Source organism: Triturus cristatus, chromosome 1_2 (assembly GCF_964204655.1).
Source record: "Triturus cristatus chromosome 1_2, aTriCri1.1, whole genome shotgun sequence".
NCBI classification, from domain to species: domain Eukaryota; kingdom Metazoa; phylum Chordata; class Amphibia; order Caudata; family Salamandridae; genus Triturus; species Triturus cristatus.
This window is the reverse complement of record NC_140580.1, coordinates 461449265-461476872: the sequence shown is the minus strand read 5'-3', so window position 1 is coordinate 461476872 and position 27608 is coordinate 461449265. Positions and strand designations below refer to the sequence as shown.

The 27608-nt window shown below is 45.4% G+C and overlaps 1 protein-coding gene across 1 annotated transcript in view; it reads left to right on the top strand.

Annotated features, from left to right (window-relative positions):
- Window positions 1-7252, top strand: part of ADGRA1 (adhesion G protein-coupled receptor A1) — a 781952-nt gene extending 774700 nt beyond the window's left edge. Inside the window, exon 7 of the mRNA XM_085606189.1 lies at window positions 913-7252. Within this exon, the coding sequence (XP_085462315.1) occupies window positions 913-2128 (1216 nt within the window). The 3' untranslated portion in view covers window positions 2129-7252. The remainder of the gene's footprint in view (window positions 1-912) is intronic.
- Window positions 7253-27608: the final 20356 nt, after the last annotated feature.

Sequence of the window (27608 nt, the reverse complement as noted above, 5' to 3'; positions counted from 1 at the left end):
AGGAGTTTTTGCGGGATGAGAGACAAGCTCATTTAGTGCGAGGATTCCACTCCACTAAATTCTAAATGAAACTCGTAATGTTAGAGGTGGACTGCATTTTAATATTCGTTCCACCCACTGTTGTAGCTTTACTTTGGTCTCCATTGTAAAAATGTATGTTTTTCAAAATATCTGGATCCACTGTGTAACCGGGTGTACATTGGGAATAATATGCAAAATCTCATATTTTGCAGGTTGTTTGGCTCTGCATACTTGAAGTAAAATGAAAAATATTCTTAATAATGTCAAATATGTGATTTGGGGCTGGAGGCTAGACATGTCAATCCCACGAATAGCTGTATAAAAATGTTAGAACCATTACAAAACTCTATTTCCCCCATTTAAGATCAATTGCAATTCTGAGTGTGCTGAGAATCCCAGTACATGAAGTCATCACTTTGATGGGAAAGCTTCTTTACAGGCAAGGCCGTCATCTACTGGGCCTGTTGCTTTAAATATGACGGCCATTACTTTCAAGCTGAACTATAAAAATGTCAATAAATGTACCTTGATTTATGAAAGTCTTAGAAACATTGACGCATATCCAGAATCAAACAAAAAACGAAAATTATAGGTAAAGACAATTTCACCTCATGTAAGCAGTTCTGCTAGCCTTCCTAAGAAACCATAAAGCTCATACAGTCACAGTAACACAGCCCTGCCAAAATTGCACTCACAGATGAAAAGCTTTTAATAGCCCTTGGCATGTGGACAAGTTATTCTTATTCTTTTGTCAAGACAAATTAGAAAAACAGGAATGTGAGTCTCAGAAACGCTCTTATAATTGGAAAGTGGAATGCTAGCGTAAGAGTTTAATCCAACAGATATTTATTTTAATAAAACTTTGTTACTGTTTCCTTTTTATCTTCACAGTTGCTGGATGGCGTGGGAGCCCAGCCTGGGAGCCTTTTACGGACCGGTGGCATTTATTGCACTAGTCACGTGCATTTACTTCCTTTGCACCTACGTACAGCTGAGGCGCCACCCTGAGCGCAAGTATGAACTGAAGGAAAGGACAGAAGAGCAGCAAAGGTTGGCAGGCGCCGAGGTTGGCCACAGTCATATTGCAGACGCTGGAGCTCTGCCACCGGCCGCGTGCTCGCTGCTCACTGCGTCCTTACTGGCAAACGAGCACTCGTTCAAGGCCCAGCTTCGAGCCGCAGCCTTCACCCTTTTCTTATTCACTGCCACGTGGACATTCGGGGCACTTGCGGTGTCCCAAGGGCACTTCCTTGATATGATATTTAGCTGCCTCTACGGTGCATTCTGTGTGACCCTAGGACTTTTCGTCTTGATTCATCACTGTGCCAAGCGGGATGACGTGTGGCATTGCTGGTGGTCGTGCTGCCCGTCTCGAAGAAATACATACGCCATGCCGGTCAATGTCTGCCCAAAACTCAACGTCAATGGCGACGCCCAGGTTCACGTACCTTGCATCCAGGATTCACCGTGCCCCAATAAGTCGGCAACTTGCAGTCACCCAAGTGCCAGCCACTGCAAGCTTATAAACCTTCAGACTGAGCAAAGTCACGCGAACTGCCTTTCGCCAGTTACCCCCTGCTGTGCAAAGATCCACTGCGAACAACTTGTCGACGACGATGCGCATGTGCACGTGCACAACGAAGGGAGTTTCAGACCAAACATGCACATCCATAGGTGTCTTAAAAGCAGAACTAAGCCACGCTACTTTAATCGCAGGTCCGTCGCAGAGCGGGAATACGCCTACCACATTCCTTCGAGCATCGACGGAAGCATCCACAGTTCCCACACAGACAGTCCGCACAGTGTCCACGAAGGCCACCTGGGACACAGACGGGCTTGCTGTGTAAAAAGTGATCCATACCCTACCATGAGCCAGCCAGAAAGCAGTGACGCAAGTACTGTACAGTACACATGTCCCAAGATGGCGGAGACAGACACTGTGCACCACACAGCTCACTTTGAGATGCATCCGAGGAGACAATCGTACCCATTTAATGCCAGTCATAATGGACTCCTCAAGGGAAACATGCATGAGGCCATGATTTTCAACTCAGATAGTACTGGAAACATCAAAACGGGCCCCTGGAAAAATGAAACTACTGTGTAGTTGAATGGACCTATCATGTCTTTGTGTGCTCTTGCCAGCTGAAGTGACTGCAAGCTTTATTTTGCATATCCTAAACTGATTACCATCTGGGTTGTGAGTGTGTATGTGAGTGAGTGTGTGTGCCTGTGTGTTCAATACAACACTAAACTGTGAAGGTCTGTCACCTCAGCTTCTGTTTTGTGTGTAAGAATAAGTCGCACATCTTACATATGTGAGCAGAAAGAAATTATTTTTTATAGAAAGATGCGTAAAAATACAAGAAGTGTGGGTTTATGAGGCAATATCCTTTTGCTGGGAACACGTGTTTTTAATGTACGTGCCTAGGGAAGGGGAGGAACCCTTTATGAAGTGCTCCGTATCAAGTTTGTTGATAATGATGGTGAAGGCGGAAGATGATAATTAAAATATCTGATTTAATTCACTCCTATATCGTTCCCTTAAGGGGCAAATCCCACCTTATCTATCCAAACCAATGTCCTGAGATGTCGTTATATTTTTATAGTGAATGTGTTCTTGATCAAGTTTTCATTTAAATCATACAAGATGGCCCCACATATTCCATATGGCTTTATACCTTTTAGAATTCAACTGCAAAAGCGATACTGCCTCCTACGACCTGCCATAGTATAAGGACAATGACACCAAGTAGCGTGAAGTCTCCGTTTTGTCTCTTTGCCTGTTGGAGATAATACTAGGTAATGTCTCTGTTACATCTCTGGTGCTGTATTGGTTGTAGTTTGCATGACATACTGTTTGTCAGGGTATTCCATTTGCTGTTTTCTGGTTTTACATTTGTAATGGAACTATTGTGAAAGGCTGTGAAACCCCCTATTGGTATTAATCTAAAACATTACCAATTGACAAGACTCACTAATGCACTAGTGTTTAAATGGCACAACCCTTTGTACACGGATACGTGGTAGAACCACTTGCGGTCACTCTGGTGTCGTTGCGGAGCATGCAGTACTCATTGTATGTGACACTGTGCAGTATTATAGCAAACGTCTCAAGAAGTTTAATGTTCTGTTGCAATTGCATTTGATCACATATGTAAGTTTGCTTCACAGTCACTTTACAACATTGGTTTTGTCAATATACCTTTATCATTAACTCTTTGAGGACTACCACTGTTGTGTTAATGTTTCTCGATATGTCTTTAAAATTGGATTACAGACATAACAAACCTATCTCGTCATCCTGTCCTGACTTGACTTCTCCTTTTAAAAGAGCCCCAATCCTATTTGCAGTCAGTATTCATTCATGTTTTAGTTCAATATGGGAAAAAATAAGAGGAAATAAACTACTGGAAAAGGGGAATGTCCAATTGATATTATAGCTAAGGCTACTGGAATTATGTTATTATGTAGCCGTGGCATTTTCCCCAAAAAAATAAATTTGTGAGTCTTGCCGCATAATCTTCTGCAGAATTTGGATTTGTTAAGATAAAAACTGTTTTTGTCTCGAATGGATCAAAAGTCATTAAAAGTGGTGCCACATCCATTGCCCCACAATGCAAGCAGGGCCTTTTGAAATACAGAGGCAGGTCCCTTCTCAGTTACCGATTATTAGTTTATGGTGTGAAACTATTATGCACTTTTAAGATGTATGAAAATGCCAAAATTAGTGTAGTAATACCTCTTTAAAATGATCCACATTGTGCAGCATACTTTTATGTTTCCTTTCGTATATCTTAAACACTGCATAATTTAGTCCTACCATAAATCCAAGGGCCCTAATGATAGGCAGAATTTTGTAATGCTCTCATCATTAGACAATTCGATCTGGATAAATATGCCTCTCGGTGGTAACATCCATTCTGAATGTTTACCACTGGTGGTAAATGCATTATTACGGGTGGTAAACCCATCATCAATATGCAATTAAGTTTTAATTTTTGGATTTCTCCATTTAGAATTGAATGTAGGTACAAGCATGCTCCATTTCAACAATTACTGGTGCTCATCAAATAAAACTGTGATAAAAACATTATAAAAAATATATACCGTATCACAGAAATTATTACCACTGTAGGTATACATTATAAAATTAACCCATATTTGTAAGAACTGTCAGGTGGCCAGACAAGGCGTCTCATATACCCAAACTAAACATGCAACTACTGATCAAAAACAAGGTTAGAATGAAAAGTGCACCTGCCAAGGAGTACAAGTCATTACTGGCACAAATATTTCATTTTAGCCAAGAACCCAGGAATTTGGCATTTTCAGAGACCTATTTCACATAGGTGCAAACTCTTAGGCTGGTGCCCTGTTCTTCAGCCTTTAGGAAATCTGCCAGAGATGTTGGGCCTTCTACTTCAATAGTTAAGGTTTAATCAGTTTGTTTATAAGCCCCACAATTCTGTCACAAAAAGGAGGATGTGGCTTGTCTTTGCTCTCCTAGGCTCCCTGGTGCATTCTTCTAGGCCTCTGCTGGTAGCTGACGTTTACTGGTACCGACTCTTGAAAGGGGTTCTTGCATACACTGCACAACTGGAGGATGGCATCTTGTTTGAGAGCTGCTCATCTTGAGGTCAAGCTCAACCCTTCTTTGCATGTTCTATTTTTGTAGGATGGCTTTGCCACCGGGCTTCTTTCTCTCTGAAGGCTTTCTGAGCACATCTTACGTCGATTTGGAGATCCAATTCAAGTCCAAGGTTCATGGTGGTGTATATTTCATTCATCCACTTGCAGCAGTGAATTGAGAACCCTGTGTTTGTCCTTCTCCATCTCTAAGCAGTGCAGGTCCCCGTACCTAACTGACATAGTACGGTGTCGCACTCCAAAACTATATCATCCTCAGACTTGCTTTATCATTAGAAATCCATATGAAGAAAGAAACTCCATCCAAAATTAGATCTGCTCACAATTGATGTAAAAAATGCCAAATTAAAAAATCTGCTGCTGCTCCCGGAAGTACATTTTAGGTGTGGTGTCAAAACACTATGACACTTGCCATTTCCTGGGTAGTCTTACATAATAACATGACGGCGAATATTACTACCCGGCAATGAATGAATATCAGCAAAGTGACAATTTTAAACGGGCATTCTTTTATTTTGAAGCCAGGAAATTTATGATTGAAAGATAGTAAAAATAGTTAATAATTCAATCATGTTTGTGGACTTGTGATCCAGTGCAGTTCATTATAAATCTTGGCAGAAGTCATTTGTGGTCATTAACCATTAATTCAAATACCTATTTAATTTCAAAGGGGGTTCGCCCTAAGTTGGCAGGGAATGCCCAGACGTGGGTCCCCTTTGCCACTGAATTCAAACTAGCCTGGCTGATGAGGGCTATTAGCCCGAAACCGGTCCCAGGATGCTTGTTTCCGGTCCAGGGAAGACATGGCTTGGCAGTTCAGGCTGAACTATTCCCATGAGGCACAGGGTCAAGACTGATTTGCATATAGCTGTGTCTGAACTGAGGTGGCGAAGTGAGCTAAAAATCTTTGATAGATTCAACCCAGATCTGGACTGGGGGTGAGTGTCTGAAAAGTTTCAGCGCTCAGTCCATCATCGCCTTGTGTTTGCTTAATTACTTGAGAATCCGCTTATTTTCATAAAAGAAAAATGTTAAAATATTTCCCCCCGAAAAAGAAAATATATTTCTCACAAACTTAAGGCAGAAGACACTTCAGACGTTATTTAAATTTTTTTTTTAGATCTGAGCTAGCAACAAATCTGGCTGTCTCGCCAGCCTCATGTTTTTCAAACGAGTCATAACAAAAATGAATATAAAGGCATTAGGTCAGCCCTCTTTATTCATTGTTTATTTCAAGAGCCATTTACATTATGCTTCTTCTGGCCACCACAAGATGCGGCAATGGGTCAGCCCAATTCATTTATTGGCTGTCTTGTACTCTGAGTGACAGATTATTTTCTGCTCACATGTGCACAGCTGCCTGGAAAGGAGTGCAGGACTTGGGCTGCTATGCCACTCCGTTATGTTTATATTTTTATATCTTTGCCAAAGTATTTTTAATATTGGACATAATTGGCGAAAAATAAAAAAACAAACTGCACTTTTGGTAAGGCTAAAACTACTGGCTTTGCCAATGCTTGTTTGTCCCTTATGCTAGTAACTAAGCACAATGCAACACAACAGTTGAAGCAGGAACGTCTGCAGAGGCTCACCACTTGGAAACTACGTGTTCTAAAAAACGCAAATTCCATTCAATCGTCTAGCAACAATACTCTTACACTCTGTATTATGCAAAGCAATCAATTTATCATGTTTCTAGAAGTTTCTGGGTGTCAATGTGTTGTGGTATGTGGGAACAGTCAGTGTGCATAATTACGAGAATATTGTCTATGGGAGTGCTCCAATGTACAAGTCGTAGTTGTGTCTGCACAGTTGCAAGTGAGAGTTAGTGCTCAAAGGGTTAATGCTCAGTATCTGAGTGCAAGAAATTTTGTTTTTCTGTATTTCTGTATTTTTCAGATCAATACTGTAAACTTCAGAACAGCAGTGTACTCTTTCCATTTCACATCATGTGTGTCTTTTAACTGTTAAAACAATAAGTGCACTAAATGGGTGTTGTATTCCACTCTGTAAAAAACACACAAAAATCTCCTCGTGACTGCTCCTTTACTCACTGCGAAAAGGCCCTCGCTTTACTATGTCTATGCTAAAAAAAAAAGCCCAAATTGCCTCAGATATGAAATACAATATTTTGCGTTATTTGTAAAAACGTGATACGTTCCATTGACTAATTATTTTAAAGCAATCTTACTGTCGTGTAAGCTGTGAGTCCACAATTACAGACACAAGGTGCAAACCTCCCCTATACCTGGTATTCAGTGTTTATTGGGAGGCCCCGGACACACTATGCAGTACCTGCTCACAAACCGACGGACACTCCAGCACGCCTATTTTTCTGATCTCCGCGTTCACTGCAGCTTTCCACTGTATCATCAATATATTGTTATTTTATTGAAACTACATGTGTGATCTGATATTATTTTCACCACTGCGAAGAAAAAAAAAACTGCATTTCTTATTGTGGCTTGTAAAAGGTGACAAACATCCCTTTGAGATAATCAGTTTGTGTAATGTGAATTACTAGTTTTTTTGCAAGGATGCTGCTGTGTTCAATGGCTCATTTCGTGCCTCCGATTTTCTGTTCCTGAATTAGACCTTTAATTAAATTTCATATTCACCCATAATATGTTTTTGCTAATACAATCTACACGAAAAAAAGACTGTTACCTGTTTTGCAGCTAATGTTTACACTTCTACGTCCGTGTTTTAATGTAAAGGAGATCTTGATTAAGGAAATCGAATCAATCCTACAGCAAACAGCCTTACATCTCGCAGAGAGCAAAAATCATTGAACCGGATGGCTGTGCCCTTTATATTGCGGTCAAAACCTCTTTGCAAGATGTCGGCTGTAATTTGTTCTCTGCAGTGAATGGGAGGACTGCACATAAAAGCAGCCCTGTAAATTCTCGGGAGCAGGTGCATTATTTATAGAGCTCTCTGCAGCACTGCATTGATAGGTCATTTTCTATACATTTTCTCAAAACGTTTAGCCCTTTTTCCAAAGTCTGGAAAATGCTTTGCTATTTTTGAGGGGATCTGTTTAGTGCCGCATACACCACAAAAGGCAGCGATGGCGCGCCGCTGCTGCAAATAGAAAAAAAAAGTACAAAAAAAAAATAGACACTCATTCAAAGAGAGGTGAACGGGCGAACAGGTCCACAACGCACAAGGAAAGAACTGGAAAATGATACTGCCATGGGAAGAAAGGTGACACAACACGATTTTCAACTGTCTTATGAGCAGAGTCAGTATCAATTAACCTGTGCCTTGTGATTTCTCCTACCGTCTGGATGCTTTCAGCCTTGCTCCTGTGGTTTAGATGAGGTATCCCGTTTTGAGTGAAGGAACCATAAATCTATAGACATGGTGGCCAAGGAAATGCTCAGTTAATACCTGTTATAGATTAAAATCATAGGATGAAAGCCTGAACGAACTGGAAAGCTTCTAAGGGTGCAAAGCTATATGCAATTTAACACACCACTCTGCTCTTAATTCTTCTCCCACATTCAAACAACGCTCAAAAGGTAGTACATTAGTTCTCATATTTCCTAAAACATGCCATTCTCTCATAGAACATAATTACATTTTAAGAACAAAACAAAATTGTACTTATCTCTAGGGCAGCAGCAAAAAAGAAGAGTCATGGAGGTTCCGGCTCTTTGATAATGTTCTAAGATCTTTGTTGTTCTATGTTCTTTGATGATGCTGCCGTGGGGTGGCGCAATAAAGAGGATTGCATAATATTAGCCTCCGGTCTTGCCATAAAATCACAGGATGAAAGCTTGAACGAACTGGAAAGCTTCTAAGGGTGCAAAGCTATATGCAGCAGCGGCCCGTGCAAGTAAGAGCGGTGAGGCGGTGGGGTTGGGTTGGGGGGGAGGAATTCAACTGACGACCATGAGGGAAAATTAAATAAATAATTAATTTTCCCACGTCGTCTCTCAAACTATCCCCCCCCTCACCGGGCCCCACAAGGGCCGGACTGGGATCGCAAACCAGCCCTGGCAATTACGTCCGACCGGCGGGGGCAGGGGTAGATTGGCGGCAACACTGCTGCTGCGCTTTTGTTACATGGGGTTGATTTTGCAGCACTGCTGCAAAACCGGTCTCCAGAAACAAAAACGGCCCCCACTGGTCCAAAACCAGCCCCCACCCTTCCGGCCTACCGGGGCAGAGACGTTTTATGGCATGGGCAAAGTAGGCTCTGGCCCAGGGCCCCAGCTTTTCAGGGGGACCCCTGATAGAGCCAGCTCTGTTCTACAATCTTGCCCTGATGACCTTGAATAATTTTCAGATTGTTTTAAATACCGTTTTCCTTTAATTAATTTTAATTTGGGTGATGTGTGAGTCTATTACAGACATTTTGCGGAGAGGTGTTGTGTTTATGTTTAATACAGCGTGTATAAAAAAAGTTTCTTTTAGATCAAAACAGGATCGCTCTTATGAGAAATGGGAGGGTGCCACAGAGATTATTTGCAGCAATATTAGTGAGCTGCTGCTGTGTTACGATATTGTCACTATCACTGAATACTAGAAGTAAACACATTTAGAATTTGGACGAGTGCGCCTGTGCCAAAAAGGGCATGAACGAGCAGAAACTGGATTATAAATTCAAAGCTGTTCTGAACAGGGGCCGCCAAAATAAATTTTGCCCAGGGCCCCCAAAATCCTTAAAATGTCCCTGCACCGGGGAAACACCCGGGGCCGGCTACGGCCAGTCTGGCCCTGAGCCCCACTGCTCACCACTCTTACCTACATGGGCCGCTTCTGGGTATATACCATAGTTCATGTCTACCATTAAGCTGATGTGTAAAGCCAAAAATTGCCTTCATTGCATTGTGCATCAAGAAGGCAGCAAACATGTTTCAGTTGCTGTCATCAACACTGTGAAGATGTTCTCAGAAAATATTAAACCTGAAAGAATTTCTTTGGCAACCTAAATCAACTGGTTGAGTCCCCTTTCCCTCCACTGACCCATCTATTATTTCACACACTGCCATGACACCATTGGGCCACAGACACGTCCACTAAGCACTTGTAAAAAGCTTTCCACCTACCAGCTAAGCCCTGTCCATCAGTACTTACCAAATACGTTGAATTTTCAAGCACCGTCCTCTAGTTGTGCACAGTCCCATGGCATTACAACATTTATTTATTTGTATTTTTCTACAACCCAACTCAACCTTAATCTAAGTTTAAATCTTTGCTTCGTAAAAACCCAAAAGGAGAGGCAGATGTCTCTGCACAATGAACCAACTACAAAAGATGAAAAACATTTAAAGGTTTGAACTCAAGAATAAGGTGGTCAAACATAAATGTGGAATAAAAAGAAGTGCTTTCAGTTTTTACTAAATTGAATGAGGTCATCCAACAGCCAAGGCATTTTAGCTCTTCAGTGCAGTTGAAGTAAAACCATCAATTTAACTGCTAGAGGGCCTATTATTGTCAAATGTGCATTCCCGTTGTCCCCAGACAAGAACAAAATATGGTTCAGTCTGAGAAAGTTGGCTGGCATCCAATTATGCACTTTGAGCAAGGTGCTTTTTCTGGTGCATATTCATGAAATTGTATTTTCAGCTACATTTGCCTGTCAACTTCTCATTGGCAGATTGCAACATCTGCCTTGTGTTTTAGGTTTCCTAATGACACCATATGCACATTGACAAGCGTAGGTAGAAGTAGGGATCATTGATTAACTTTGCAGGTAGCTGGGAGATGATCAGAGAAGGAATGACTTGGCTAGCCAGTTTTTGAGATGTATATGAAGGAAATTAACCAGCTCAGAACTTTTCCTTTCAAACAGATGCAGGTCTCAAGAATCTGGTAAGACTTTTGTGCTCAATGGTAATACTACACATATCTTGAAAAAAACGAACATTTACCCTAAAATCCTACTTATTGACATCCTTGCTCCATCCATATGGGTAAAGGGGCTACTCCCTGACACATTTTTTCGGGAGAAGAAGATTGTATGTCAGGCTGAGCAAAGGTCAACCTGATAGACACTCTTCTTGTTCACGTCAGACAGCAAGGAGCTAGACATGTACTAAATGCGCAGGTTCCTGGCTGCCTGAGCAGAACTTTGCTAGGCTGGGGATTTCACAGCCCTGTGGGCATGTCCTCCTCAGCCTGGCAAAACTGCCAAAAGGCCTTCCCCCTCGTGACGAGGTGTAATATCACCGATTTCCTCAGACCTGGACCGTTCAGTTTTAAGCCATAAAGTGCCCATGGGCGAGTGTCAATCAGTGACAGCTCGTCAAAGTGTGGGATGGGGTCAGCAAGTCTCACTGAATCCATCCCAAGCTATGAAGAGTTAGGGACTGCTGCCTCCCCTCACTGGCTGACCTAAGGTGAGCCAATGAGAGAAGGCCGCAGTCCAATACTCCTGGAATCTCTGAGGCTTTCCTCTCCGGGAGCTGCGGGGCAGGAAAGTTTTATATTTTTGAATAGTTGGTGCTTGCGTGTGAGTATGTATAAATGTACAAATTAGTTGTGAGTGAGTGTTGCAAATGGGTGTGTACAGGTGCATTTGTGAATGCATGGGCATGAGTGAGTGAGTGTATATGTGTGCAAGTGTGGCCCGCCCACACCTTTCCCTGCCAAAATTACTGACCAACGCTGCCTATTGATCAATATCCAAACTCCAACCCCAGGAAAAGATCCCTGAAGGGGAGGTCACACACCAGGTTTGTAATTTTGTGGAGAAATAAACGACCACTTCAAATATTACATAAGGTTTACAACAGGCAGGAGCTTGGAGGCATTAGGCACGACCTGCTATCACTGAATAATGCTACCGACCATGACCTCTCATCCTTCCCTACCCAGTAGCGGCTGGCATCTATGGGAAGTCAATGGGCGGGCAAATTGGTGGTGGGTAAAAATAAAAAACACTTACCTGTGACACGTCCGACTCAGACCCCTTCCTTGCTACATGTCTTACTCCTGCTGTGAGACCCCTTGAGAAGTGCCTTAACCAATCCTGGCGCTGCTCTCATGCTGTGAGAGCAGCGCCCTGATTGGAGGGAACAGCCTCATTTGCCACTCCCAAGGACACTGGAGCCCTGCACTTACTCTAACCCAGCTGTCTTCAGACAGCTAGGTAGAGGTCTCGAAGTGCACATGTCTAGCTGGCCATAGCAAGATGGCCGGCCAAAAAGACATGTGCCATTGAAAAGTGCAGAGGCAGCTCACCTCCTCCCTGCTGCTGTCACTCAGCAGCAGCAGCGGCCCATCCCATTCTGACGCTCGTGGCAGGATGGGGTTATATTGAAAAATAAAATGGTCATAAACCAACTTTATTATCATTTTATTTTTCCATCCCGGGTCATGAAGGGCCATTGTAACAAGTGGGGTGACACTACTTCAGGATGGCTTTCACCCTAATGATCAATGTAAGAAATTGTGTTACTGTCTGATGGGGTGTAGCCCTACTCAAGCAGCAACCAAAAGCTTTGTCAGGGTGAAGTCACAAGCAAACCCCAAATTAACCTGTGCTTAACCCTCGGGTAGCTTGCCCCAAAAGTATTCAGGCTTAACTTAGAGGCAATGGGAAAACTATTTATGCAACACTTCAAACAGTTATAGAGTGAAACACAAAACAAGAAAAATCCCACACCAACTTCAAACAATAAAGCAAAATGTCATAAATAATTTAAGACCAGAACAACAAAAATCCAATCAGTAGAACCAAAGATATGCATTTTTAAAGATTTAAGTGAAAATAGTGTAAAAAAAAAAACCCAAGTCTCCATCAGTGAGTATCTGGTCACACTGGACCAGGACATAGTCACAAGTTCAGGCTGCCCCTGATGGAGCGTGTGCCGGCTACAGGGACATAGTTAGGCTCACTGAAAAAGTACCTCAAATCCTGCTTACTAAGCAATGGGGACTTCTGTCTTGAGGCTGCGTCATGCAGCGGCGGCTCCTAGGAACTGCGAGGCTGCGATGCAAGGTCCTGCATCATCATAGAGGAAGCTGTTGATGAGGGCCTTGTAATACAAAGTCCTGCATTGAGGATGTGTCACACACAGGCCGGTTCCGAAAAAGCTGTGGGGCTTGTGATGTGGAGTCCTGCAGCCTTGTTGATGATGTCTTTGACAAGGGGCTTGTGATGGAAAGACCTGTGTCGAGAATGCATTGCGCAGAGCTGGTTGCAGAAAGGGGGCAGAGTTTGGTGAGCGATGAGCAGTGCTGCGACTCCGATGAGGTGTTCCTGGGAGGTGATGCATCGCAATGTGTCGGTGCTGCTGGCACTACAGTTGAGCTTCAGGTCCACTTCCAATGGTCCAGGACTGCGGTGACACCAGTTGGAGGACAGGACACATAGCTGGCAGAGTCCAGGTGCTGGGTTCAAGATGGAGGAAGCTTGTTCTGTTCCTGAGGCATTTGATCAGGAGGCCAGCCACCTAGCCCTTGGAGTCAGTCTTGTGGCCCGAGGTTCAAGATGTGGGTCCAGTCCTTCCAACTCAGGTGGGAGGGCAGCAGGGAAGCACAGCAGGGAAGCACAGCAGGGAATCAGAGGGACAGTCCTTCTAGCAGCAAAGCAGCACAGCATTCCTTCTTCTGAGGCCTCCACAGGTTCAGATGTGCACTGAAGTGTTGGACTATGAGGTTCAATATTTTTACCAACTGCCCACTTGAAGTAGGATAAGTTTCCAGAGGCCCTCACTCCCCTGAGATGTCAGGCATCACCTTCACCTCTGTCATGGCCCCAGCTTTTCTGGAGTCACAAAAGGCCAGTGACAACCCCTCTGTGAGAGTGCTCAGTCAGTGCCTTTGTGATGTGCAAGGGTGGTAGGTAAAGCTCATCTCCCTCATTAAGTCAGAATGGCCCATCCTACCAACACCTAGTTTCCATTTGTCTCACTGTCTGGGAGCAATACGCAAATACCATCTGTCAGCTACACCTAGACACCTAGTCATGTGACCCAGGAACAGGCTGGAGGCACCAAATGGTTAGGACGAGAAAATGCTAACTTTTTAAAAGTAACTGTTTCAGAATTGTGAGAACAAATCTGACTTTTACCAAAAGAGGGCTTTTAATTAAAATTCCTTAGCCACCAAACTCGAGACGCTCCCAATTTGAAGTTCTTAAATGTAGTAAGGAAACCCAATGTTATCCTATGGGAGAGGTAGGCCTTGCAACAGAAATGACAAATTATTTTTTGATAATCAATTTAGTAATAACAAATGTAGGAGTTTTTCCACTACCAGGACATCTATAACTTAAAAGTACATGTCCAACGTTTTAAATACAATGTAACATGCCCTCTGATCTGTTCAGGGCCTAACCACAAGGTAACTTATACGTACTAAAAAGGAAGGTTTTGGCCTGGCAAAAAGGTTTGTTTTGCCAGTTCGAAATGGCAGTTATAAACTGCACACATAGGCTGTAATGGCAGTCCCGAGACATGTTTAAAGTGCCAATTGGGGTAAGCCAGTTATACCATGTTTGAAGGAGAGCACAAGCACTTTAGCACTGGTTATCAGTGGTAAAGTGCACAGAGTCCTAAGACCAACAAAAACGAGATCAGCAAAAATATGAGAAATGAAGGTAAAAGGTTTGGGTGAAAAAACCCTAAGGCTGACAGGTCTAGCATGCATCCCCCATATGAAAGTGGGGTAACTACCCAACCTCCTGGAAGTTCTCATCGCTAAGGCGGAAAAACTTGGAGAGACCATCAGCATTAGCGTAGTGTGACAAAGGCTGGAGTTCCTCAGTAAAAAACAGTCTCTGTAGGGAGATGGACCACCTCAACAATTTGGGATTCTTACCCTTCATCTGTGTCAAACATGTGAGAGGTCTGTGGTCTGTCTGAAACCGGAAGTGAGTCACAAACATGTACGGTCTAAACTTGTTCGGTGCAAGAGCACAGCAAAAGTTTTTCTCTCGATAGCACTGCACCTCTGTTCCCCGGGAAATTACCTCCTACTATTGAAGGTTGCAGGTTGTGCTAGACCCTCCTCATGTAATTGTGACACTACTACCCCAAGCCATGTTCTGAGGCATTCATTTTCTCAATCAATTCCTGGGAAAAGTAAGGAATCTTGAGTACAGAAGATGCACGCATGACCTGTTTGAGGGAGTCAAAGGATTTCTGACAGGCCTCTCTCCAGATCAACTTCTTTGGCTGCTTCTTCAAGGCCATCTCAGTCAAAGGGCAACAATGGTGTCATATCCCTTGATAAACCTCCAGTAATATCCAGTGAGGCCCAAGAAAGCCCTCACTTTTGATCGTTTCTATCTTGACCTGGAGGGGCTGCACCTTCCACCCACCCACCAAGTGTCCCAAGTACACCCCTGACCCTGGCCTATATGACACTTACAGGCCTTGATAGTCAGGCCCACCTATTGCAGATCCTGAAGCATTTTCTGCAGGTGGCCATTCCTGCTGCTCCTGAAGACAGCTATGTCATTCACGTAAGCAGTACTGAAGACCTCCATCCCAGCCAAGACCGGATTAACCATCCGCTGGAAGGTGGCAAGAGCATTCTTGAGTCTAAAGGGCATCTCTTTAAACTAGAAGTGGCACTTTCGAGTGGAAAAGGCACTCCTCTTTTTTGCCCCCTCAGTCAGGGAAATCTGCCAGTCCCCAGATAATAGGTCAAACGGCCCGAGGAACTTGGCAGCTCCCAACTGATCAATGAGCTCATTAGCTCAGGAGAAGGGGAGGTGAGAATCAGTCTTCATGACTGAACTGAGCTCCCTGTAGTCCACACAGAACCATAGTTCTGGGGTGGTGCCCGGTGGGGCAGCCTTTGTATTGGACCAGGGTCTACTGGAGTGCTCATTCACTCCCTATTCCAGCATCTTGGTGACCTCCTCCTTTTTTATACTGGCCCTCACCTTGTCTGACAGAATGTAGATTTGGTTTTTGACAGGGAGATTGCCACCAGTGTAAAAGTCATGGGTACACAAGTGTGTAAGCACAGGGGTAAGCGAGAACTGAGAGGCAAACTGTCCCAACAGCTGGGGACAGTCCCTCTGCTGCCGTAGGTTCAGTATAGAGGAGAGGTTGACACCCTCCACTGACCCATCTTTCTCCTTTGATGGCAGAAGATCTGGGAGAGGTTCAGTCTCCTCCCCTACTTTATCACCCATCACCAACAGCATGGTGGCCTTGGCCCTCTCATAGTGGGTCTTAAGTCAAGGTGGAGGACCCATAAGGGGTTTCTGGGGGTCTTGAGGTCCACAACATAGGTAGTCTCCCCATTATTCTCAATCACCTCAAAGGCACCTGTCCAATGATCTTGGAGGGCCCTGGGCTCAACTGGCTCTATCACCCACACCTCCTGCCCTGGCTGAAACTTGACCAGAGTGGCCTTCTGGTTATACCATTTTTTATCACCTCCGGGTTATCTTTTAAGTTCTCTGAAGCCTTCTTCCAGAACTTCTGTGTTCGGCAACAAAGCAAGTAGCTAATCAGATCCTGAGGTGGTTTCTTGTCACCTTGCTCCCACCCCTCTTTCACCAAACTGAGCAGTCCCCTTACAGCATAACCATAAAGGAGTTCAAAAGAGCTAAACCCTACGCCCTTTTTTGGCACCTTCCTGTTTGCAAAGAGCAGGCAGGGTATAATAATGTCCCACGTCTGCCTCAAGGCCTGAGGTAGGCCCATAATCATGCTCTTGAGGGTCTTGTTGAACCTATCAACCAGCCCATTAGTCTGGGGATAATACAGAATTGATTGATGGTTAACCCACATTCCTTCCACATGAACTTGATGTATGCTCCCATGAAGTTGGTGCCTCTGCCTGACACCACTTCCTTGGGGAAACCTACTAGTGTAAAAATCCCCATCAGGGCACAAGCCACTGCCAGTGCTGTTACCGTCCTCTGAGGGATGTCCTCTGGGTACCTTGTGGCATGGCCTGCCAAAACCAGGGTAAACCTGTTGACCAGGGAAGTTTTAGGGTCCAAGGGCTCAACAATGTCGATGCCCCCCCTCTCAACTGGAGTTTCCAATGACAGGCATGGGAGTCAGGGGAGCCTTAGCTACTTCTCTGTCTTCCCACTCACCTGGCAGGTGAGACAAGTCCTACAGAAGTATCTGAGGCTGTCCTCATTCAGGGTCGATAGAAGTGTGCGGCAAGCCTGTCTGTGCCAGTGGTATCTAATGAGCTAAACCCATTAGGAAGGTCCTGTAACACTCAGGGACCAGGAGCATCTGTGCTGCCCCATGCTCAGACAGCTTAAGCTCACTGTAGAGGTGATCGCCATTGGTTTCACCAGCTTCCTGGTCATCAGCTTGCTGACTCAGCCCCTCTGGGGATGGGCACTCTCTTTGCACCTTGCAGAGCTCCTCCCTGGTGGGTCACCCTCAACTTGCCATCCACAAATTCTCAGGCATGTCTCCTAGAGAGGTAATGTCCTCCCAGGTCAATTCCGGGGCAGCCTCCTCTGGCGCCCCATCCATGGTACTGCAGGGGCTTCATATGCTGGATTCCCATGCCTCATGCCCTTCCACTTCTTTGCATTGCCTTGGCCATTCTTCCAGCTCTCTTGACTTTCCCCCTGGGCAGCTATAGATCAAGTGGTCACGAAGACCGACTCAGACAACCCCACAATTTCCAGGTGCAACTTGAGCTCCACCTTCTTTTTAGGCAGTGTGCTCAAAGTCATTCCATTGCAAACCATTCACAGGCATGGCAGTGCTCACAGCTACCATAAGGGAACCTGAAACACCCCCTACTCGAAGGGGAACCAGGGCCGCCAGTTAGTGGCTCTCATGGTTGTCTGCTACCACAACCCAGAGAAATGCATTGTGTATCACCGGCTCTGAGAACACCATACTGCCTCCTGTGTCTCTCAGAGCCTTCACTCTTTGTCTATTTATGGTGACCCATTGCCTAAACTTGGAAGTAGTGGCAGGCATATGGGCCTTTCGCACCATCTCTGTGTCACTCAGGAACACTAAGGAAACCTCAGCTGCCACCTGTGCTGCTTGGTACCAGCTCCTCCCCTAGTGCTACACTGGCCAATCCCTTGGCCTGCCCACCGCTGGGGGGCAGTGTACTCTTAGATCACTTGGCATCTCGCTTGATTTGCCCATATTGGTAGCACTCATAGCACATAGGGAAAAAAATCCAGTTTCCTCATCCACAAAACCTTTCTTTTGTTGGCCATATTGGGAATGGGACCCTTTCCCCTATGAGCTATTTTGGGGACCTTGAGAGAAATGTTTCTTGCTTTTATCTCTACCCTGTTTCTTCTGGTGGAAACCCTGACCAACCTTTTGGGAGTCTTGCCAGCCACCTTCTTGTGGACAATGATGCTATTCCAGTGGTCTGCCTCCCTAGCAAGCTTCCTGGCATCAGTGAGCTTACTCTCCACAAGGTGTTGGCACAGATATGTAAAACAAAGACTCAACATGTGCTCTCTAGCAAACAGACTATACAGCCCTTGGTAATCCTTTACTTCACTGCCCTTCACCCAACCATTTAATGCCCTGCACAAATGGTCCACACAATCCACACAAGTCTGCTGGAGCAGCTTCTGTCTGTCCCTAGACTTCTGCCTATACCTTTCCATGGTATTCGCATACTTCCTTGTCAGGGCTTCCTTTATGATGGGATACGTCATCCTAACCCCTTTACCGGGGGTTAACAAGGCATCCCTTAATTCCTGGTTGTGCTGAAAATGGGATTTAGTCATCTGTGGTGCCGCGCTCTGATTGGTTCACCCAATCAGAAGCGCACCTGGGAGGTGACTGTTGTGCCCCCAGGTATCATATGCACGCCGCAGCGTGGACGCGCAATGGACATGCGCAGCGGGCACGCCGCTGGCACGCCGAAGGAGTGCCAAAGGCAAGCCTGTCCACATCTGACCTCGCCAGGAGCCAGGGACCCTGCCCATTTGCCCTTCCAAAGGATGGTGTACTCGCGTGAGGAGCTGCTCATGGTACGTAGGGCTATATCCTTGTTCGGGTCCCACTGCTGGTCTCCTGCGGAGGATTCATGGCAATGGTGTCTCTGCAATCTCCAGCCTCAGCATCGCCTCAGCGCTCAGTTAGGCAAATTTCCCACCAAAGCCAAGGTTGGCAGTATTAATTGTTGTTTGTCGGTTAAACATCACGCTGACATTTTTGACTTACTATCTGAAAATTCTTTAGATATCCTGTTTTTAACAGAAACATGGCTTTCCCAAGAATCTGTTGCTATCCCTGCCTTGGCTCTGCCCGCCGGGTTTTGTCATGAAGAGTGTTAACAGAGAAGTTGGCCGTGGCGGGGGTATCACCGCTATCTATAAAGATTGCTATACCTGCACTTTTGATCTATTCAGGTTTGGGAAAGCGCCATCTTTAAACTAGCTTTATCAAGTAACTTTACGTTCACTGGACTGCTGATCCAGCGTCCACCTGGGCCCTCCAAAAAGTCTAGAGAAGAGCTCATTAACGCAGTTAGTAGCCTTGCACTACAATCTGCCATCTTTACTATTATTGGCGATATGAATTTACATCTGGAGTCCGATATGGACCCAGATGTACACAATTTCTTGAATGATTTGGCTGCCTGCCAACTAAATCAACTGGTCTCCAGGCCTTCGCATAAGGCAGGCCATCTGCTCAACCCTGTGATAGCCAACATTCTGCTCACGAAGGCCCCTATATTGGTTCCGATGGTCTGGACCGACCATCACCTAATAGGTTTTTCACTGCATCATACCGGCTCTAAAATTCAGAGTCAGCGTAATGCCATATACAAATGTCCCTGTCAGAAATTGGACCATCCTAATTTCCATAATATTCTTGCCAGTTCTCAGCCCACCCTCTCCTTGGATGTTGAGTCGGCTAGCGCTGGCTTTGGGAACTGGATCAATCAGGCACTAGATAGGTGTATTCCAGCCAAATGGATTCATCCAAAGAAAGGCCATTCCCAGTGGTTTGATGAGTCTCTTGATAAGGCCAGGATAATTCTTAAAATTCATGAGCATCGTTGGACATGCTCCTACTGTCCTCTGGCCAAATTTGAGTACTTAACCACTTGGAAAACCTACAACAAATTGATTCGGAAAACCCGTGCCACAGTGTTTGCTGACATAATCAATACGACCCATAATAACTCCAAAACTATTTTCTCCCTATTAATGGATATGGTGAAAGCTCCAGTGACCAGTGACAGCTCCATCACCTCTAACGATCAGTGTGAGGTTTTGGCCACCTACTTTATCAATGAAATAGTGGGCATTTACGATAGCTTCCAGGGGAAGTGCGAAGCCTCTGTGATGCTGTGGGATGAGTCAGCAGGAAATGGGGCTAACTCCCTGTACACCCTCCCTTCTATTACTCTAGACGGCCTCAAGGCTATGGTTATGAAAATCATATCAGGGTCCCCCGATGACCCCCTCAAACCTGACCTTTTTTTTCAGCATCAGGAATGCCTACTGCCTAGCTACCTGGATCTTATTAATCTTTGCAAAAACAACAGTTGATGGACAGAATGCAGTACAATGTCATACATTAACCCCTGTACAGAGATCTGGTCCTAAATCCATCGTTTTATGCTCACCATGCCATTCCAGTTTAAACCCAGCCATATACAAATCAGTCTTGACCCTGTACCTCATGGGAACAGTCCAGCCCAAACTGCCAAGCCAGGTCCCCCCTGGACTGGAAACAAGCATCCTAGGACCGGTTTCGGGGTTTCACCCCTCTTCAGCCAGGATAGCTTGATTGCAGCGGCATGGAGAGCACGGGACCCACGTCTGGGCATACCCGTCCCACTCGGGGTGACAAATGCAAAAACAACAGTTGATGGACAGAATGCAGAACAATGTCATACATTCAGCCCAGTACAGAGATCTGGGCCTAAATCCATCGTTTTTTTGCTCACCATGCCATTCCAGTTTGAACCCAGCCATATGCAAATCAGTCTTGACCCTGTGCCTCATGGGAACAGTCCAGCCCGAACTGCCAATCTAGCTCCTCCCTGGACTGGAAACAAGCATCCTAGGACCGGTTTCGGGGTTTCACCCCTCTTCAGCAAGGATAGCTTGATTCCAGCAGCATGGAGAGCACGGGACCCACGTCTGCGCATACATGTCCCACTCGGGGTGACAAATGCAAAAACAACAGTTGATGGACAGAATGTAGAACAATGTCATACATTCACCTCAGTACAGAGATCTGGGCCTAAATCCATTGTTTTCTCGCTCACCATGCCATTCCAGTTTGAACCCAGCCATATGCAAATCAGTCTTGACCCTGTGCCTAATGGGAACAGTCCAACCTGAATTGCCAAGCCAGATCCTCGCTGGACTGGAAACGAGCATCCTAGGACATGATGATGGATTCAACCCAGATCTGTGACTGAGGTGAGTGTTTGAAAAGTTTCAGCACTCCGTCCATCATTTCCTTGTGTTTGCTTTGTTTGCCCTAAGTTGGCAGGGTATGCCCAGACGTGGGTCCCTTGCTCACTTTGTCACTGGATTCAAGCTAGCCTGGCTGGTGAGAGCTGTTAGCACGAAACTGGTCCCAGGATGCTTGTTTCCAGTCCAGGGAAGAAATGGATCAGCAATTCGGGATGGACTGTTCCCATGAATCACAGGGTCAAGACTAATTTGCATATACCTGTTTCTGCACTGGGGTGGCAAAGTGAGCTAAAGAATGATGATGGATTCAACCCAGATCTGTGACTGGGGGTGAGTGTTTGAAAAGTTTCAGCTTTCCGTCCATCATCTCCTTGTGTTTGCTTTCTTGTTAATCTTTGCCTTTCCAACTCCGAGGTTCCTCAAACCTGGAAACATGCGAATGTTATCACCCTCCTGAAGAAACCGTCTCTTGATGTTTCAAGGCCGGAGAGCTACCGCCCAATTTTGCTCCTACCGCTCCTAGCTAAAATTACAGAATCCTATGTGAACGGCATTCTGATGCAATATTTAGAGGCTCACACCATACTAGACCTGTCCCAGAATGGTTTGCGTCCTAAGCACAGCACGGAGTCAGCTCTATTAGCTGTAACAGAGCAACTAAGAGCCTCCATGGATGAGGACAACATGACTGCGCTCATCCGGCTTGATCTCATGGCGGCCTTCGATACTGTCTAACACAGCATCCTGATCCATCGGCTGTGTGAGATCGATGTCACAGGTAGCACCCTTGAATGGTTCTCCTCCTTTCTGCGGGACAAGTCTTTTCAGATCATCACTCCTCTGTTCCACTCACAGATACATCCTCTTTGCCCGTGGAAACCCACAGGGATCAGCTTTGAGCCCGACCCTGTTCAACATTTACGTTCGTCCGACGGCTTTGTTGGCCAACACTCGCAACATACAGTTTGTCTCTTATGTGGATGATACGGAACTGATCTTTTCCTGTACCAAGGACTTCAGCCAAGGCATGATTACATTTCAGGAGGATCTGGCAGCCATAGCAGGCTGGATGGCGGCAAACTGCCTGAAGTTAAACTCATCCAAAACTGAGATCCTTCTGTTTGGCAGAGATTCGCACTGTTGGGTAACAACTGGTGGCTGTTGGGTAGTCTCCCTACGCCCAAGGCCATGGTAAAAAACCTCGGCATTCGGCTGGATACTGCACTCTCGTTTGAGGAGCAAGCCAAGTCTGTGGCAGGGACTTGCTTTGGTATTTTGTGCTGACGTAAACCCATTTTGGGTCTGATTGACCCTCACACGTGCCAGCTGGTTGTGCAAGCCACGATCCTGGCGATGTTAGATTACTGTAACAGCCTTTTGCTCGGTGCTAACAAGTCTGTGACCAATAGGCTCCAACACACCATGAATGCGGCTGCACGCATCTTACTTGCACTACCTAAGTATAGATCGGTCTCAAGGGTGCTGCGTCGACTCCACTGGCTCCCTGTGGAGCAAAGAATTAGGTTTAAAGCACTTTACGCCCCTCATAAAGTTTTGACAGGTGCCGGCCCGGTGATTCTTAGAGGCCTTGGCCACCACTATATCCCCTCCCATGCTCTGCGCTCTGCGGATCTACACCTGATGCGGGTGCCACGTTTTCGTAGAGCCAGAGTTGGAGGCCGGTCATTCAAAGTGTTAACCCCTATTTTATGGAACTTGATGCCTCTCAGAATCAGGAGTATTTCCAACATTCTGGCGTTCAGAAAGGCAGTAAAGACTTGGTTGTTTCATTAGCGTTAAACATCTAATTCTTCTCTCTTCCTGATCTTTAGCGCTGGGACGTCCCTTTGCTGGGACAGCCATGCGCTTTACAAATCGCCTAACATAACAAAACATCCCTCAGTTCACTGGGAATATGCCTCCAGAAACAGCCCCCTCAATCCTCCATTAAGGACCCGGTTCATCTCTAGTACAACTACATAGAGCACAAACCGGTTATCTATGTTATCCCCCACAACAAAGTTAGGCACCAGGGACTAAGATTTATCATTCGTTAATGCAATGCAAGGCAGCAAGCCACCTTGCTGCTCTGTGTAAACGGTAAAGGACAGGAATGTGCCATATTTACTATTATATGTTGTATTCCTGTCCTTTCCTAGCACTGGTGCACTTTTGGCTGCCTAGTGCCAATGCAGTCACCCTTGCATCAAGATGCAAGGGTACCTGCATTGCAGGCAGGATTGTTTTTTACAGGAAGTCACACTGGGGTAATGTTGCCACCACTACAGCTGGACTCGGTTTGCTTGGCTCTGAGATCCAGCTCTCTCAGGCTCCTGCCATGAGCCAATATGTTTTCTTCCAGGACCAGCTTCTTCTCCTTTTTAAGCTTAGCCATTCACACCCTGAATTCCCTCTCTGCCGCCCTGTTCACCAGCTCCTCAGGGGACAAGTTCCTAGAAGACACACTGCTCCCTGCCTTCACACTGGGCTCTCTTTCACTTGGCAGATGGTCTCCCTCCTCTGGGAGCTCTACAGCCAGGGCCTCCTCCCCTCCTAAATCAAGTTTCCCCTCATCAGGATCATCCTCATTAAGAACCTCCTCCTCAGGCTCCTCAGGATTGGATTGCATCCTTGTCACCTTCTCATAGGTACAGAGGGCTATCTGAAGATGCAGCATTGTGTCCTTCTTTCCTGCATGCAGCTCCCTCTCCTTGCAGAGTTTCTGCAACTCAGCCCTGCTGAGGTTGTCCACTTTGAACATCTCCATGGGATAAGACAAAGATGTAGGGAACCTAAATTTAGAAAAAGTAAAAACAGCCAATCAGAAAACTAGAGAATTTGAAAGGCTCAAATTGGTCTCAGAACTTATCTTGGAATTTCAGTGTAACAGAAAAATCACTGAATGGCACTGCACAAACGCAAGTTCTAATCCTCACCGCTGGACATCAATGTAAGAAATCATGGTACTAGTTGAAGGGGGTGATACCCTACTCAGGCAGCAATCCCAATCCTTGTCAGGGTGAAGTCACAAGCAAACCACAAATTAACCTGTGCTTAGCCATCTCGTAGTTTGGCACAAAAGCAGTCAGGCTTAACTTAGAGACAATGTGTAAAGTATTTATGCAACACTTGAAACAGTGATAGAGTGAAACACAACACAAGAAAAATCCCACACCAATTTTAAAAATAGAGCAAAATTTAATAAATAATTTAAGAGCAGAAGAACAAAAATCCAATAATCAGAACTGGAGATGTGAGATTTTAAAGATTTAAGTGAAAATAGTGCCAAAAAAGACAAAGCACTAACTTTGGTTATCTGGTTGCGAGGGACCTGGGCAAAGTCACAAGTTCAGGTCGAGCACAATGGAGCGTGGGTTGGTTATAAAGTCCCAGCTAGGCCTGCTGAACAAAGTACCTTAAATCCTGGTTGCAGAGCAATGCGGAGTCCTGCCTCAAGGATGCATTATGCAGCAGCGGTTCCTAGGAGTTGGGAGTCTGCGATGTGAGGGCCTGCATCGTCATCAAGCAAGCTGTTGATGAGGTGTTTGGGATGTGAAGTCCTTTGACAAGGATGTGTTGAGCACCAGCTGGTTCTGGAGAAGCTGTGGGGCTTGCAATGCAGAGTCTTGTGTCATCATCAAGGATACCGTCAAAGAGGGGCTTGTGATGCAAAGACCTGCATCAAGGATGAGTCATACAGCGGCGGTACCTCAGAGCCTGTGGGCAGCTATGCAAAGTCCTGCACTGAGGGTGTATCGCACTGTGTCCTGATGCAGAGTTTGGTGAGCGATGAGCCGTGCAACTGCTCCGATGAGGTGTTCAAGAAAGGTGATGCGTCACAATGTGTTGCTGCTGCTGGATCCACAGTTGAGCTGGTAGAGCACCTTCAGGCCCACTTTCATGGGTCCAGGACTGGGGTGTCACCACTTGGGAGGGCAGGACTCACAGCTGGCAAAGTCCAGGTTCTGGGTTCAAGATGGAGGAAGCCTGTGCTGTTCCTTAGGCATTTGATCAGTAGGCCAGTCAACTAGCCCTTGGAGTCACTCTGGTGACCCTGGGTTCTAGATGTGGGTCCAGTCCTTCTCACTCATGCAGGAGGGCAGCAGGGCAGCAGAGCACAGTCACAGTCCTTCTAGCAGCAAATCAGCACAGCAGTCTCCCACAGGATCGGATATGTACTGAAGAGTTGGGGACTGAAGTCCGATATTTATACCTTGCCTGGTGCCCGCTTTGAAGTAGGAGAGGTTTCCAGAGCCTTCCAGCCCCCTAATGTGTCAGGCATCCCCTTCCTCCTGACCCGGCCCTAGCTGGTCTGGCGTGAAAAAAGGCTAGTGATAAACCGTTTGTGAGAGTGTTCAGGCAGAGACTTTGTGATGTGCAAGTACAAGCATTTTAGGACTGATTAGCAGCGGTAATGTGCACAGTGTCCTAAGGCCAACAAAAACAAAATCATCAAAAATAGGAGCGGTGAAAGCAAAAAGTTTGGACAAAGGCCACCGCAAAGCTGACAGGTCTGATAATCAGGAGTTCCTTGTGCCTTGCCTATAAAATTGAGATGTTCTCACAGGGACAGTCAAACATGTATCTGTTCCTTTCTGTCGAACTGACGCCAACAAGTTAGAATAGACACTCATCTACAGCCAACAACATTAGATGTAGAGTTCAATGAGGCTGATCTGAACGACCCCTTCTGTTTATCGATTATGTGCAGCCTGAGCAGGTGTGATCCTACAATATCACTTATAATTCCAAATGTACACTAATAAAACACAGATCAATGCCATCAACAGAGAGCATTCCATGAAAGTCACTGACTGCTTGGAACTCTTGTACTCATGAATGAAACAGACCTGTCCCTGCCTTTAGGTATCTAAGACCAAGATGTCTAGCGCAACTGAGAACTCCTTATGGTTTGACTGACCATCAGAGACAAGAGCAGTTAGTAAAATATCCTTCTGTCTAGTTCATCCTAGAACAAGGTCACAACTGGTAGAATGTGGTCGTAGTATAAACACATTATATTATTCTAGTTGATGAACAGCAAAGAGCTCACAAGAGTGCAAGTGCCTATGGCGAATGGCAGGAGTCTGATCTTGAATAACCAAATCCGATATTGCTGTAAAACAAGTTCCACCTGCTCCTGTGGAACAAAGAGCAAACTCTAAGTTTAGTGCACCATTTGCAAAATCTTTAGGCCCCAGAATGCCTCAAGAAAACTGCCCAAAATACAACTCAATAACTTTTCTGACTTTTACATTAGGATTTAAACTCACCTAACAGCCACCACACGAGTATTACATTGATTATAGAATCCCACCCTCTGTAAGGAGTTGTCCAATTCCCATTTAGTCTTCATGGGAACCGCCACCCACACTTTCTCCATTGAAGAACACTGCCTACTACCCCTGTACAGAAAGCTGTATTGGCTGTGGGTGCCAAAGAATGGCAACACCAGCAACCCCCACATGTTAGCACTGGGAACAAGCACAAGCCCAGACCCTTGAACAAATCGCACTAAGAAGTGACTACTGGTGACAACACTGTTCAGCTTTCACTTTCAGAATCAAAACGGTTGAAGGTTAAAAACTGAGGGGCTTATTTATGAGCCCCTTGCAAAACTTTTGCGCCCCCGTTGCATCACTTTTTTTTACGCAGCGGTGGCGTAAACAATGCACCACGTTGCGCCATATTTACAATGTGATGCATCTAGGCAGATGCGCCACTTTGTAAACCCCTGCGCCACATTATACCTGCCCCAGGTATAATGTATGCAGGGTGGTTGTTCCCCTGCATCAAAGTCTCGTAGAATGGTGCACTAAAATCTATAGGACTTTAGTGCGCCACTTTTTGGACGCCATTGCATCAACACCTTACACCTGGCTCATAGTAGGAGTAAGGGTAATGTAGTGCATTAAAGATAGGCCTCCTCCACTCATTGCTGGAGTTGCTTCATGCTTGCGACACAACTCCAGCAATGCGTGACTTTTGCACCAACAGATACGTCAGGTTTCCTGACATATCTGTCTTTAATTGCAAAATGGAGCGTCGTACAATATTTACGGCACATCCATTGTGTCGCAAGGAGGGCGCAGTGAAAACTGTTTCATCGCTGTTTATTCACAGCGATGCAACAATTTTCATAAATAAGCCCCAAAATTTTAGGTTAGCTGACACTTCAAGGTCTGTTGGCTCTGTGAACTAATGCATCAACTTGATGGTCGCAGGTTCAAATGCTGTCAGATTCACTCATCTGGGCTCAGTCATCTTCCCGAGGTTGATAAATTGAGTAACATTAGGTCGAATAATACAAGATATTTGCTATTCAGCGCCTAGATACCTCAAGGGTGAATGTGAGCTTTACAAATACCTATTTGTATCTAATTCTAGACGTGGCATAAGGACACTTTTAACTCTTCTGCATCAGAAAGGAGATATTTCTCGGGAGTTGCAAAGATATATTAGGCAACGTTATGGTCATTAAGCAGTATGTATGTTTTCCCTTGACATGATAGATGGACATCGTTATTCACAATGGCATTCAAGTGCATATTCAACTGTGGAGTTAGGTTATGGAAATCTCATTGACAGCCTGGCTGTCCTACAGTGATTCTTCAATGGATCATCC